Here is a 14,813-nt window from a genome sequence, read left to right as displayed (position 1 = left end):
TGAAGAGCAGACATTCGCTTTGTGTGTTGCCACGTGATTGATGCTTAAACTACATTTAGGATTGTAGGCCAGTTTCATGCACAAAACACAATGTTTTTCATGCAGAACATGGCCTAAATGCACACTGGAGTAAATAGCTTTGTACATATGGCCCTGGACCTCAAACTGATGGTAGATGGTCACCCCTTCTTTGGTTTAATCAGATAAGCAGACTTCTATGAGTGCGGATGATAAACAATAATTTCACACATTTTGTGGTGCTATCAATACAGTTACTGTGTTTAGTTTGTATTTAGTGATGGAGGTAACGTCATTACCTTACAGCTCCAGTGTTGACTGTACAATCCTGTTTGTGTGGAGTCTCAAATGTTCTCACCGTGAGAACACTCCTCTGCCTTCTCTGGTTTCCTCCCACCTCCCAAAAAAAATGCCATTAGGTGTATTGGCTACACTAGGTGTGAATGGGTATGTGTGTGTGTGTGTGTGTGTATATATACGCATGCATGCAGGGTGCCCTGCGCTTGACTGATTTCCCTTCCAGGGTGTATTCCAACCTTACACGCAGGGTTCCCTTGGGCTCCAGATGCACATGACTCTGACCAGGATAAAGTGGTTACTGAAAATGAATTAATATTTACTTTGTTTTCCAGACTGTTATTGCAGCCCACTGATTTGTCTCTTCCTTAATAGCACCCTTAAAGAAAAGATTACCCATTATACAGGACTGTGCAGAAGTCTAAGGCACATGCAAAGAAATGCTGTAAAGCAAAGATGCCTTCAAAAATAGTTAAATTAATCGTTCTACATAAAAAAAATACTTTAATGAGCACTTAACAGTTGGTGTGAAAACCCTTTTTTTTAATTCTAGTATCAGGTACAGTTTGTGCAGTTTTATACGGAAATTAGCTGGTAAGTTGTACTGAACGTCTTGGAGACTCTGCCACAGTTTTTCTAGAGACTTTGACTGTCAACTTCTTTTTTAGCAGCCTTCTTTATGTTTTTGTCTGAAAAGTAGTATGTTACGTAATGTCATAAAAGTCAAAAATGTCATAAAATAAGCAACTATAACAAATGTTATACAAAAAAACAGGGTGCATAAGACTTTTGCTCAATACTGTATATAGTATCATATGTTAGTCAGTTCAAACCTGTTGGCCAGATGCGGTTGGTGAAAGCATCAGTTCTGTGGTTCAGACAGAACCCACAGAAAAAAGGTGGTGTAACATATGGTGGTGTAACATATGTAACAGGTGTTCTTTGAGCTAGAATGTTGTTTATGTGTTTTTTTTCTTCTGTTTTTATTTCTAGCACTTTGTTTTTGCTTTGTTTGTGAATTTTGAAGAATTTTGAAGAGATACAGCTAAAATCCTAGGCAGCGGTTTTATGAGTCATCACCGTACCACATGGTTTATTCAAATCTGCAAGTCCAGTTAGGGAATGGTTTGGATAACATTGCCAAACGTCCTGTTCCAAATCGATATAAATGTAAAACTGTAATGTAACACTATGGGACACTATGAAAGAAACCTAATCAAAAACAGTTTTCTATTTACTTTCGAGTCAGTGACTATATATTTGGGTGGATGTCATTACAGGTGAAAATGTGAGACCAAATTGTTTTTGTGGCCCTTCAGTGGCTGGCTGCAGTGCAGTTTAACCCTGCCCATTCCCATGTAAGTGAATGGAACATCAGCCAAACGTACATTTTTAAGCTATATCTCCACAAATAATTTTTGTTAATAGTATTTTGTCATTTTTACAAGTTCAGCAGACCTTGATATTTCCCCCAATATTTTTCTGTATGATAAATGCGTTTTATAGGAGTTATTTGATAATAATTAAAAAGAGGTGATCGACAGTTTTGGACATATCTTGTTCTGCTGTAAACTGTTCTAACAGACCCTAAGCAGGGAGTTCTTTGCAGTTTTCCTGGGATGTTGCTTGTTTTGATGTCTTAGCTAGCTCATTGTACTGATATTGTAACTAGCAAACCAATCTGAGTGAACAAAGTGATGGCAAACTATTGACTGTATGACCTTAGCTAACACTTGAAGTAGCTGGTTAGCCAGTATATTGTGTTGTCGGATCAACCGGTGTCAGCTAGGTAGCAAATGGTAGCTCAGTCAGTCATGACTCAAAGCTCTATAAATATTTTCCTGACAAGGGTAAACACATTTGCATATTAATTAATACTTTGAAATAGTATTAAATGCTATTGTTATCTTAAATTGCATTCTGGGTATACTTTCAATTCTACCAAATGCTTCAAAACCTGCAAAATGGGAGTAAATGGTGCCATGTTGTCTACTCATATATACAGTCATTGGTTTGAACTAATACACTGGTTTTGCTTTGATTGTATTAAACAGGGGCATTACTGTTCATATGCAACTTGTATCAACTTGTTTCAACTGTTGGTTTTATAAACATTATAAATAAGATTAATGAATTGCCTGAATGGCTTGGATGAAATTATGCAGAATTTTTTGCAATTACATTTTAATAATAATAATAATAATAATTATTATTATTATTATTATTATTATTGTTGTTGTTGTTGTTGTTGTAAAAAATATTGTACTGGCTACATTTCATTTAAAATGCTCTATGTGGTAGCATTTGTTTCAATATCCCAATTGACAATGATTAATATTATACAAAACTATCTCTGTTTTGATTGACCTCTTCCCTAAATATTCAGAGAAAAACAGAGGTGCTAAATATTCATCGTATTAAATGTAAATCAGGCAAGTGTAAAGTCTAACATCAGCTGGTATGTTATGAATATAAACCCAGCTTAATTTTACTGCAGTATCCATTCTGTTTACCTGATTATCAGTCGCCGAGGATCATTATTTGATAAATTAAGTATATCATATTTTTACAACTTTAAAAGATAAGTGCCCACAAATAATGAAGCTAAAAAATTTCAAATATAATTAAGCAATATCACACAAGCAAGAGTATACTGATAATAAGAACCTCTGTGATTTGGTCACGGACACAAGTGCCACAGGTAATCACAGCTGTGCAGATATTCAGTACAACAGCACAGTTTCAAATGTGATATGGGTTTTATACAACTGTCATATAAACAAGAAATTAATATCAAGTAATTGACATTTCAGACACATATGGCCAAATATTGTGTTTATTCTTGCTCCATCAATGAAAATAGTTCCCAAAGAAGCCACAGCAGGATGGAGTGTTGCGTGTTGCCATGCAACACATAGACTGACTGACAGCTTGTAGTAAGTGAAGCAACAGTTTCAATGTAATAAACTATTGCTAGAATTGGAATTTTATGTAGTGAACACAGACAAGTGGATGGATACAAACAGTGAAATGTAGCAGTGCTGTTATCTTAAATATCAGCACTCTTGGAACATTGCTTGTCCAATCAAATTAGTGGACCGTATAACTGTTGTATAATACGTTTTCATTCATAACCTGCACAGGCACACAAAATTCACTCTCCAGACCTTTACTGACAGATTTCAATTATTCAGGGAAACAAATGTATTTAGGGAAACAAATTGTAGATAAGCATTCAGCACCTCCTCTGCTCTGCATGGTGCCACACAGCATTGTGGGTGAAATGAAAAGTGAGGCAGGGTGGGTTAGTGTTCACCTCCCTCTATAGCATGTGACAAATTAGCTAACGAGTAATGGCCCTTGCATTTCCACAAAGTAATTAACCCACCAGGTACTGAGACAAATTCTAATATTCATGTAATATCATCTCACATCTGTTTTGCACAAAAAATGTCATCAGATTACATTACCTAATCCCTCTCTTATATACTCCTGAATCTCTCATACACATATACACTTTGATTTGATCGGATTGATCACCTTTATCCTATGATTTCTGTCCTGATGGAAGTGGTCTCACCTAAGATGAAAATGCCCCCGTCTACACTGCACAAGGGGTCATTGAATAGTTTGAGTCATTGAGTACAAAAATAACGGCCTTTGCGTTCACCACATCTCAACCCAATTAAATCCCTATGGGTGATTTTTGACTAACTTGCTAGACAGCGCTCTGACAACCAAGTGACGAATTATCTTTTGGAAGAATGGTGTTCATCCCTCCAGGATAGTTCCAGAGACCTTTCGAATGTGTGCCAAGACACATCGAATCTGTTCTGATTGAATCTGTGCCTCAACACATTACTAAGACCAGTAACCCATCTGTGTGTAAAATTTTACAAAGGCTTTGAAGAATAGAAGGTTCTTAGAAGACTACCAATCATACAAAATCTAGAAAATTACTTGGTTTTCTAAAAGCATTCATTCATGCCCATTACATACATTTTATAGAGCTAATGGTCTGAATGCTTGAGTGTTTTGTGTATTGTGTATATCAATGGTTATCATTCAAGCAGCAATTTGTAAAAATGTTTTTTCAATCACTCACAATTATTAAGAATTACATTTGTGAAGTATTAGAGCTAGTATTCTTAGTGCTTAACAATTTTATAAAATGTCCCTCCGTTATTTCCTTTGAATACATATCACTGTGTAAAAAGTCTAAGGCAAATAAAATACAGCATTTAATGCAGCATAGCTTTTGGTTTTCCCACAAATATTATACTAATACCATGCAAAAATTATTCACAAACAATGTAAATAATATATATCTCAAAGTTAGCCTATATTTAGATGCTTAATTTAGCATTTCAAGTAGACTATTTAGATAAAACGTTAAACATTAAGTTATTACATTATTAATAATACACTGTGTTTATCTCTATAGTATTTTTCCTGACATTTAATCACTGCTGAATAGGTAAGAGGTTGTCTGGTTATAATTGTTATTAACATCATTTTTTTTATGTTGTACAACTTTAGTCATTTGGAATAATCTACAATACTGTACTGAATTTTTGGTGCATCTGAAATGGGTGTTCATTCACATTTATTCATTTATAGCTAAGCTATTCATTTATAAAAAAAAATTGTTGCATTGTTTACAGCTATTTGAGTGGTTGTGTAAGTGTCCTAAAAAAAAGATTAAACAAAATTTACAAGCACTTCCACAACTTATGAGATGTCAATCCAGAGAAAGATTTTGAAAATTTCAAAAATGACCTACTTTTGGTGTCATTGTAATTTGAAAAGCCATCACCCAGCATCACCTACTGAACATTTTTAAATGCTTCAAACACTGCAAATAGGCTGGTCTTGGCAACCCAACTGTATATTCATATATTGCATGTATTGTATTATGTAAGTAAACTAAAATAATAATAAAATTTTAAATATAGACATTGTATTTGTGCCTAATTATCACCTCATGCGGACAAATTACAAAGTAGGCTTGGCGTTCACGAGATGACATTCAAAATTATTTTATTTGACATTACAATTAATCGATATAAATATGTTCAGGAAAGCATATAACAATTAAGAAATTTAAGAAATCTGTATTGGTATTACGCACAGACAAACTTAGAACATATCACAAATCGACCAAATCAGAGCAATTTAAGAATGCTTTGTCTACACAAAACATCCTGTAGAACAGCATAGCCTATAACAGTAAAATCATCTTTTTAAAATAAATAATAAATAGAATAAATGAGCAGTTTCCCCTTATCGGATAGCGCTGTCCACACATGCATTCGACGATTATTCGTGATTTTGATTTTCTCTCTTTTTACAGCAGTTGCCCTTTTATTCTCCTATTTATTTACTGTAAAAAAAAAAAAAAAAAAAAAAAGATTCAGTGGTCCGTAATATGCAAGTATTTGTTTTCATAAATAAAAACTCACAAGGCAGGTAGCGTCCAGTGTTGAATATTGCAACTGTGCGCTTTTCATCCTGTCTGTTATGTGCAGCGAGTTTGGTGTGAAAGTCTCAAATAAATTGGCAAAAAGATAGATAGATAGATAGATAGATAGATAGATAGATAGATAGAAAAAGGAAAATTAGGTAAATTAGCATCCAGGTCCATATGCTTTAGGCTTCAGCAGGTCAGACATGTGAGTGACAGGGCTTTGGGAGAGAAAATAACGGTGTAAAAGAAGACCAGCCAACAGAAGAACATATTCGGAACCCACGCGCGCCATTAAGTAAAACTCATAGAGACTGTGTGCTCGAGCGCTTTGCGGCGCAGTGACGCGATGCTCGTGCCGCGCCACATGTCACTATCTGTGGATGACGAGTTGCAGAGTTGCGTGGAGGCGCTCGCGCTTGTCGGGCCCGCGAGTGACGCGGGCACCATGCCCGGAAACGTGGGCTGGTATAGGTGATGCGACTGCAGGGCCGAGCCGTTGGACGCCATGTTGGACAGACCCATGGAACCAGGCGCCGCCGGGCCCGCGCCTCCCAAGCTGCACTGCGACAGTGACTGCGCCATTGTAGGCTGGCGGCCGAGCGCCGGCGGAAGTTGGAGCTGAGAGACACTCGGCATCCCGGCTGCAGCCCAGCGCGTGTCGTTTGCGTGAAACGAGCATAGGCTGTCGTTAATTGCTGCCGAAGGAAACTGCGGTAAACCGTGATGAGTGGGCAGTAAGGTGCCGGGCGCGCGGAACACGTTTGTGGTCTTCTTGCGCTTCTTCCACTTGGCGCGTCGATTCTGGAACCAAACCTGCGACAACCAAACCACACACCTGATACTGCTGCAGAGCCTAGCGGTCTCTCACAGTCACAGACTTAAAAATACTCACGAAGCAGCTCATGAAAAATGAATTATTATCATTTATCATTATTTCCTGCGTCCTCTGTAACGGAATGCACTCTTATGCTCTCAGTGGCAAGTTTATATTTTGTTTGTGTCTTGTAATGAAGCTGTTTTAGCTGATTGTGGTGTTTCTTTATAAAGCGGCAGTAGGCTTTAGATCAGCTCTATATAAAATAACATTATAAACTGAATTACTGCTGCTGTTGTTTGTTCAAAACAAAACAACCAAAAATATTAAATAAACTCCAATTCAAAACCATATTAAATAAATACACAGAGGCCTACAGTGAAAGCTATTGAGTACGAAATACAAAAGTGGAAGCACAAATAAAGCAATAATAATAATAATAATAAATTACTCGTTTGAAATCTTTCGAAATACTTCACTCATAAATGTATTGTTTTATCATCCCGATAAAGCTGCTAGTCAAATACAGTTTATTTTGTTAGTTTATTTTACACACACACACACACACACACACACACACACACAAAGTGGGGCTATATTGAACAGCAATGTACGATTTCAAATGTATTCGATTATTAGATTAGTGTTACGTAAATACAGTTGTTTTTATTATTTCAATAATAAAATAGTTATTAGTGGCGATGCTTCTTACAGCGAATCTTTTTTATTTGTGCATCAACAATTTCTACCTAAATTGATTTAAATTATTGCTTTTAAATTGATTACTCTCAAAATAGATAAAAACCAATCAGCCTAAATGTCCTTTAAGTGTCCCCTTTTATTTATATTATTGTTATTTCATAACCACCGACTATGTAAATGACAGAATCTTGAAATTCAGACATGTCGGATTTAGCCAATAAGCGCGCGTGCCGCTGCAACACTGCACACTTTTCACCATCTGAATTCAGACTAAAATGCAGGTTACTTGGAGCTGTGCGTTATGGACCCCTAGCACCGAGGCTATTAATTAAAGTCTGATGTGTGTAAAAGCACTCTCATGGTCTGTCTTGCTCTGTGTTTTATTTCCCAGCCGCTTGAGGTTTATAGAGACCTCATTCACGAGCTGTGCGCAGTGATTAATGGGAACCTAATGGTTTGGAAAAAGAGAAAATTACAAATTATACTCACGGTTTCCGCCTGTTTAGTGGATTAAAAAAGTGGGTGTCAGGATAAAAGTAGGGTATCATATTAGACTGACACTCGCGCAGTAATCCGTTAAATCCGGCCTGAGACGGATTATGCTATACGTGAAAGGTGACAAGCTTATTTTCAGGTGGTGCATGCTGCTGAATCGCTGTTCACTGAGGGATTAGATTATTGAGATGACGCTTTGTATGGGGTTAAAATAACCCGGGTTTACAGGTGCACTTTAACACGTTTTAGCGAGTTCAGTGACCCAGACTAACACAGAATAGCTAGGAATAACTACAAACTTGCACCTCGCCCTGGAAACACTGGTCATTTTGCAAACTGGAGCGTGCCATTCTAATGAATCTGCAGTAATGAAGCTAAGCTTGAATAAAACAAGCAAATGACAAGGGTCTGGTAATGATGAAGGTTATAATTTGGACGTTTGCATGGTTTCACGTTGAGATTAATAAGCCTGTGAGAGTAATAAATAATACTGGAATAGGTGGATAATAACGGTTGGGTTTTTATAGCGTCGCGAGCTCGAAATGTCTGCGCATATTTAATGGAGTAAGGTGAAGGCGAGGGAACTGAAGCTGGACTCCTAATGGTGAGGAATAAAGCTCTGTGCTCCAGTGATGAAGAACACCTTAACTGCGCTTTAACACGACAATGAGCTGAAGAATGACAAAACACGAGTCACAATTTTGCTTTAAATAGCTGGATTAATAACTCAGAGATCTATACCATTTATCATAAATCTTTAGGGCGAGTAATTTTTTTACATGAATATTATTAATATATTTACATTCTTAACTGAGTCATAATATAAACACAAGCGCAGCATGTTATATGTCTCATACAGTGCAATGATAACATTTTGAAAACAATGTTTCATCCGTTGTTTTTTGATTTATTCTGAATGTTATATTCTCCAAACGAACTAGAAAAACCCCGAAGCGTCCAACACGTTATTGCAATCAGAATCGCAGGAATATACTGGGTTACTGTAAACTCAAACCGGAATTAGTGCTCCAGTATTTCCTTTACGGTCTTTTCCACCTTCTGATGACGGAGACGCTGCTGTACAGATAGAGACAATGACACGGCTGTCCTCTGCTTCCGACTTTTCACTAAATTGTGTTTACTCTATTACTGTTATCCGTCGATCAAATCACAGCCTACTGCCTCTAAACGATTTGGATGGATTGTAATGCGAAGAATTGTTGGAAGGAAGGAAGGAAGGAAGGAAGGAAACTTCCTTTCTTCAATTTTGGTTGTTTCACTTGAACTTGATTGTGAAAATATATTTACGTTATTTTCTTATATAATAGATTAGATCTCTTATGTCACATGATAATAATAATAATAATAATAATAATAATAATAATAAACTGTTATGATAAATACCATTATTATTATTATTATTATTATTAGCCTGTTCTTCTTGTTGTTATTACTATTATTAGCTATTGTGATTACCTCCAGATTTAAGATGGTAGATGTTTCTAAACTGACTCACCTGCACGCGCGATTCCGTCAGGCCGATGCGCAGCGCGAGCTCCTCTCGCATGAAGATGTCAGGATAGTGGGTTTTGGCGAAGCTGCGCTCGAGCTCGTTGAGCTGCGCAGGCGTAAAGCGGGTCCTGTGCCGTTTCTGTTTCTGCGTTTGCTGACTTACGGATTGCGCCGAGTTTTGGCTTTGTTGCTGCTGCTGCTTGTCTTGCTCTTTGCCGTTCGGAGGATTGGAGCCAACGTTGCCGAGCTCGTCTCCGGGAAGATGGGTCGCGCCTTCTAGGGTTTCCGGGTTCGGGCCAAGTTCCCCGGTATGTCCGGGTTCAGACAGCCCGCCGCCCACTCCGAGTCTGCACTTCAGCGCCTCTCTGTGTCCCAGGAGCTCCGCCGCGGCATCCTTCATCCCTGCAAGACCCACACACACACACACACACACACACACTCACGTCAAAATATCCTCATGGTTCCCGCCCGCTCAGCGGACAGAATGATCTCCTACAATCCTGTTAAAAGAGACGGGTTAGGGGAAACCTGACAATTTTCGCACAGAAGTGAACTAGTCTGGAGTGTGTCGAAAGCATCAGGCTTGTTGTTACGCTGTTATAAAACACGAGGAACACGGGAGGAGTGCACACACCCCTCAATTACGTATGCTAAAAGTGTCTAATTCCATTCAGTGGCATCAGTATATTTAAATGACATCGTAATCTAATAATGATCATTACCTTTTCTTCAAGTAAATTAGATCACTTTAAATTGTATTAGAATCAAACAAGGACCAAATTGTCGGTTTTCACTGCTTGGCTGAAGAGGAGCAGAGAGAGATGGAGAGAGGGAGGCTGAGACAGAAGCTCCTCAGCACTCAGTACTCAGTAGTCCAGCAGTTTTGCGACAGTTACTCACCGAGCCGAGCGTCCAGCAGGTCGACGTGCGACAGCATCGTGCACCGCCGCGAGATGATCTTTTATTTTCCTCAAAAAAATCACTCTGTGATTTTAACCTAGTTAATATATGTGTATATATTGGGCTTTTAAAAAGGAGGTCCCCTGCATTATAATGGCCTTTACAGGAACGGGGAGGTGCTTAATAGTTGGATAGCCCCGTAAGCGGCTTCAAATGAGAGCCAATCAGCTTCTGAAGCCGGCCCATATCAGCCACTCACATGCGTTCATTTCTCCTCATTTCTCCCCGAAGCTTATTATTATGTTTTTATCCCAACTTCCAAATTCCGGACCGATTTAGTGTTACAGCAAAGCTTCGACCTCTTTTAAAACACCCACCCACATACTCGTTGTCACAGTTGTTTCAGATAGACAGAGTAAATAAACATCCTCTTACCTCTCCATGATTCGTTTGATCGCATTATTATTATTATTATTATTATTATTATTATTATCTCCTGATCACGCGCAAATAACAAACCCCAAGTCATGAGCACTTCTCCACAAAACACCTAGTAACCTTTAACAATTGTTTTTTTTTTTCCTGCACCAGATTAATTTTTGAATTCAATTCATTTTTATGCTCAAAAGATACGAAATGTCCTACTTGTGCCTTTAAGACACCATGGGAACTTCTTGTAATGAAGTCATTTTCAAGACCATCAGGCCTTTATGTAATTAGTGCCCAATCTACTAATTATACTAATGTACTGAATATCAGCAGAGGTCAGTGCAAATGAAACGGAGGCGAATGATAGGTGAAATACCCCGAAATGGAAACAGGATTTGATCGATTTTGTTTATGTTAATCACCCACGGAATTAAAGGTATTCCTTTCATGCAAAGCGAGGTGTGTGTGTGTTCAGGCCAAACACACCAGCCGATAAATATTATAAGGAGAGAAATGCTACAAAAAGTATGAGACTATACTGGAAAAGCGCACAGCACCAGAGAGCTCCTACGCGAATTACGCCTCTTAATGCGGCACAATGGAGGCGTCCAAGCGAGAATACTCTCACAGTTTGTCAGGACTCAGGACACACACACCAAAAAAAAAAAAAAAACATGCGAAAATTGGGGGAGAAAGTGGATCTGGCGCGCTGATAAAGCAGCATGTCAGCGAAGCGGCGCAGACGGCGTGTGAGGGAAGAGTTGTGGGTATGTTCTTGTTTTCTCTCCCGCTTTTTGGCGAGGAAAAAAAAGCATTGTTGTATTGAGCACTCAGTGGAGGATACAGTGGAGACATAAATACGGAGTGCAGAAGCACAGCGCTGCTAAAAGCGCAATAAAGCGAGAGCGAGGCTTTATGCATATGTTAGCATGAGAGGCTGAAAGAATTTTATGTGTTAAAAAGGAATAAAAAAAATTGTGTTGAGCGATTTTAAATCATCGCATTATTTAAGTGCTTGCCCCAAATCGTCGCTTGATCGATGGTGTACTTCGTTTTTACGACTTTTCGATAGTTGGCGCCTCTTTTTTATAGCTGTACAGAGTGAATTGCTCTCAGCGCGGCTCATAATTATCCGCTTAAAACGCGACGCCAGACGCGTAACGACGCTTTCACACACCCCGAGCGGCGCTTTGCAAAGAGATATTACTCCGAGGACAAAACTATAAATCAGAACCAAACTGCGTCCGACCCTCGTGTTAAATTTGCCAGTCTTCTCACCCTTTCTTTTGCTATCTTTATTCAGCAGTAAAGGATTTTCCGCAGCGGTTCAAGTGATTTTTCCCTAATAAATAGGGTTTAAATGGCTGCGCACAGCCGGGAGCAGCTCCACAACAAGCTCGCTGCGAACACATTGGCTGCCTCTAATGCAATTCATTCTGTGTGTTTACCTCGCGCAAAATTGTACAGATTGGATTTCTGCACACGATGCCAGAACCTGAGAGCTGCACAGAGATTACCGGCTTTCTTTGTGAAGCGCGAAGAAAAAGAAAAATGGTTCATTAAATGTATTGTGGGGAAAAAGCGTCTTATCGCTTTACACATGATGGGAAAGAAAAGGGAGCCCTGTTTAGCCAAGGTGAGAAAACACAACTTATAAACAAGAGCGAGAGGCTTTAATAACCCACCTGTCCTGGAACAACAACAGTTATAATAATAATAATAATAATAATAATAATAATAATAATAACGACGATGATAATAATAATAATAATAATAATAATAATAATAATAATAATAATAATAATATCAGCTGTTATATTTATCTATATAACCAATTAAAAACATCAGTCGTGTCTCTAAAGGAGGGATTCGCCTTCCACACCTGAGATAACAGGCTACTGACTAGTAGGTTATCTTCCTTACTGTATAATATTGGCATATACAATAACATTGGTAGAATTCGTATACACTGTAATAAACGGGCTACAAGGCTATCACCACCAAGATGTATTATTATTATTATTATTATTATTATTATTATTATTATTATTATTGGTTAACGATTTAATAATCAAAAGCTGCACATAAATGATATTGCTCTCTCTCTCTCTCTCTCTCTCTGTGTGTGTGTGTGTGTGTGTGTGGATGAGGAAAGTATAATTGGTATAGTGAATCAGAGCTGAGTCACACTTCTCCTCGCACAACAGCACATCAATCTCGCACAGCCTATAAATAAAAATAGACAAACAAATTCGCGGCATGCAAGTCAATGCAGCGCATCTGGGCGGAAAGTAGACATTTTCACGCACCCTAGAGATGAGGAGTGACTTTTAATAAAGCCACACAAGTAAAACACTGCACGCGCTTCAGAGCTGAGAGAATTTCCGTCTTGCCGGAGCCGGGAAAGTAATCAGGGAGTTGTTGCACCGTAAATTAGGGAAGAAAAAACACTTTTGTTGACGATGTGTATATATGCATGTATGTTTGTGTGTGTGTGTGTGTGTGTTTATGCATGCATTTATGTATATATGTATGTATGCATGCATGTATGTATGTATGTATGCGTGTGTGTATGTGACACCCTTTTCTCTTCAAGTCCCTGCAAGCGCAAGTAATTTGTGAGGCACTCAATTTGAGAATTTCTAAAGAGCAAATCGATCGTGCCCCTGCAGAAACGTCAGTTTAACAAATTAGATTCGCGCGCTCGTGCAGGGGGATTGGGTGGCGCGCGCGCGCGCGCGTGTGTGTGTGTGTGTGTGTGCTTAGCTCGTGGGGAAAGAGAAAGAGTAGGATGCAGGTAGCGCATGCTCATGCGTCAATTAGGAGCGCTGCCCTCGGAACGGGGCCTCGATTAGACCGTGATTCGGCCCAAAGCAATATAATTATGATTCCAAATAAAATAATCAGCATTTGAAGAGCTATTTCCTTAACGAGACGCAGGGGCCGGGTGTCACGGAGCGGCGGCGGCTCATTAGCGCCGTAATGAGCCTGTGGGGGTGGAAGGGGGGTTGATAAATTATCGAAATCGGGATAGTGAAGACCGAGCCAAAACCGAATTAATCTGCTGCAGAATCTGCAATCTGACAATCAATTGGAACTCGTATCACACGCGACGAGCCATAAAGTTACATTTGTAGAAAGGAATTCACGGGTGAATTGATAAATTAATCAATGGTGCCAAATCGTTTGAGATTAATTTCATTAGGACACTCTGGCTATTGGACACTCCGCTGAAAAGACCGTGAGTTACAGGCCTAATGGAGAACAAACACTTTAACCTTACAGTTACACAATTTAGGCAGGTAAAAATAATACAAAAGAGAAGTCAGTTATTAGTTTAATAAAGTAGGAAGGGCAGAAAGGGAGCAGCCTGAATTTTTCCACTTGTTCAAGTAAATAAATGAAAGGGTCATAACTTAGTTGGGGTTTAAATAAATAAAAAATAAAGATGTGTTAATGTTTCCACATGCAAATTTTTATCTATTTAATTTAGTCTCTTTTTTTTAATATCCTACTGCTATTTTATTCTCACATGGAAAAAAAAACATGGCTGCATTAAGACTCTGCATCACCTGCGTTTTAAAATGAGTTCAAAATGTTTCTGACTTATGACCAATAGTCTATTTCACTTTTCTCTCCAGGTGCCACTCTCCAGGCCCCTGGATTGCCCTGAACCCCAGATAGGCAAAGTAAACAAAGTAAATAGCTGATCCACAACAACTGTATTTAAATCACATATTGCCAGATTAAATAGTGGGCTATGTCTGTATGATATGATACCAGAGCTCAGTTTACTGTAATGTTGGTCTGAATAAGTACGTTACCAACATACCACAAGTTAACCAGCTATAGCAGTAAAAACAAAACAAGAAAGAATGCAGAGACTACATCCCTATCATCAATCATCAGTTTTTTCATGAGCAGTCATCAGTAATTGTGGAAAGATGAAACTGTACTCTTGAAACATGATTAAAATTGTTTTGAAAAAAAAAAAGGAAAGAAAAGAATCCAACTGAGTGGAACATTTGCCTGATATTGGAATCAGCCTGTGAGCTGTGGACACAAGCACTGAGGATATGTTGACAGATTTGACATTAGGCACACCACAAGTGCCACATGGCTGGTGATCCGTATAAACTGGACCTCTTTGGTGTTTCTGTGCCTAAAGATCTCTGCCTC

At 38.6% G+C, this 14,813-nt stretch overlaps 1 protein-coding gene across 1 annotated transcript; it reads right to left on the bottom strand.

Moving 5' to 3' along the window:
• Nucleotides 1-5,338: 5,338 nt before the first annotated feature.
• Nucleotides 5,339-10,334, bottom strand: otpa (orthopedia homeobox a). The gene is made up of 3 exons (XM_026929126.3): nucleotides 10,206-10,334; nucleotides 9,310-9,707; nucleotides 5,339-6,595 (listed from the first exon to the last, which is right to left on the bottom strand). The coding sequence occupies exons 1-3, from the start codon at nucleotides 10,240-10,242 to the stop codon at nucleotides 6,074-6,076; spliced, it is 957 nt and encodes a 318-aa protein (XP_026784927.2). The 5' UTR covers nucleotides 10,243-10,334; the 3' UTR covers nucleotides 5,339-6,073.
• Nucleotides 10,335-14,813: the final 4,479 nt, after the last annotated feature.

Source organism: Pangasianodon hypophthalmus, chromosome 15 (assembly GCF_027358585.1).
Source record: "Pangasianodon hypophthalmus isolate fPanHyp1 chromosome 15, fPanHyp1.pri, whole genome shotgun sequence".
Lineage (NCBI taxonomy): Eukaryota > Metazoa > Chordata > Actinopteri > Siluriformes > Pangasiidae > Pangasianodon > Pangasianodon hypophthalmus.
Note: the sequence above shows the minus strand (reverse complement) of the source record. Positions and strands in the feature narration are given on the sequence as shown.

Coding starts and splice junctions, on each gene's coding strand:
- otpa (XM_026929126.3), bottom strand. CDS start 10,242: ATGCTGTCGCACGTCGACCTGCTGGACGCTCGGCTCG. Junction 9,708..10,205: donor CCTGCTGGACGCTCGGCTCG/GTGAGTAACTGT, acceptor TGGGTCTTGCAG/GGATGAAGGATGCCGCGGCG. Junction 6,596..9,309: donor TGACGGAATCGCGCGTGCAG/GTGAGTCAGTTT, acceptor TGGTTGTCGCAG/GTTTGGTTCCAGAATCGACG.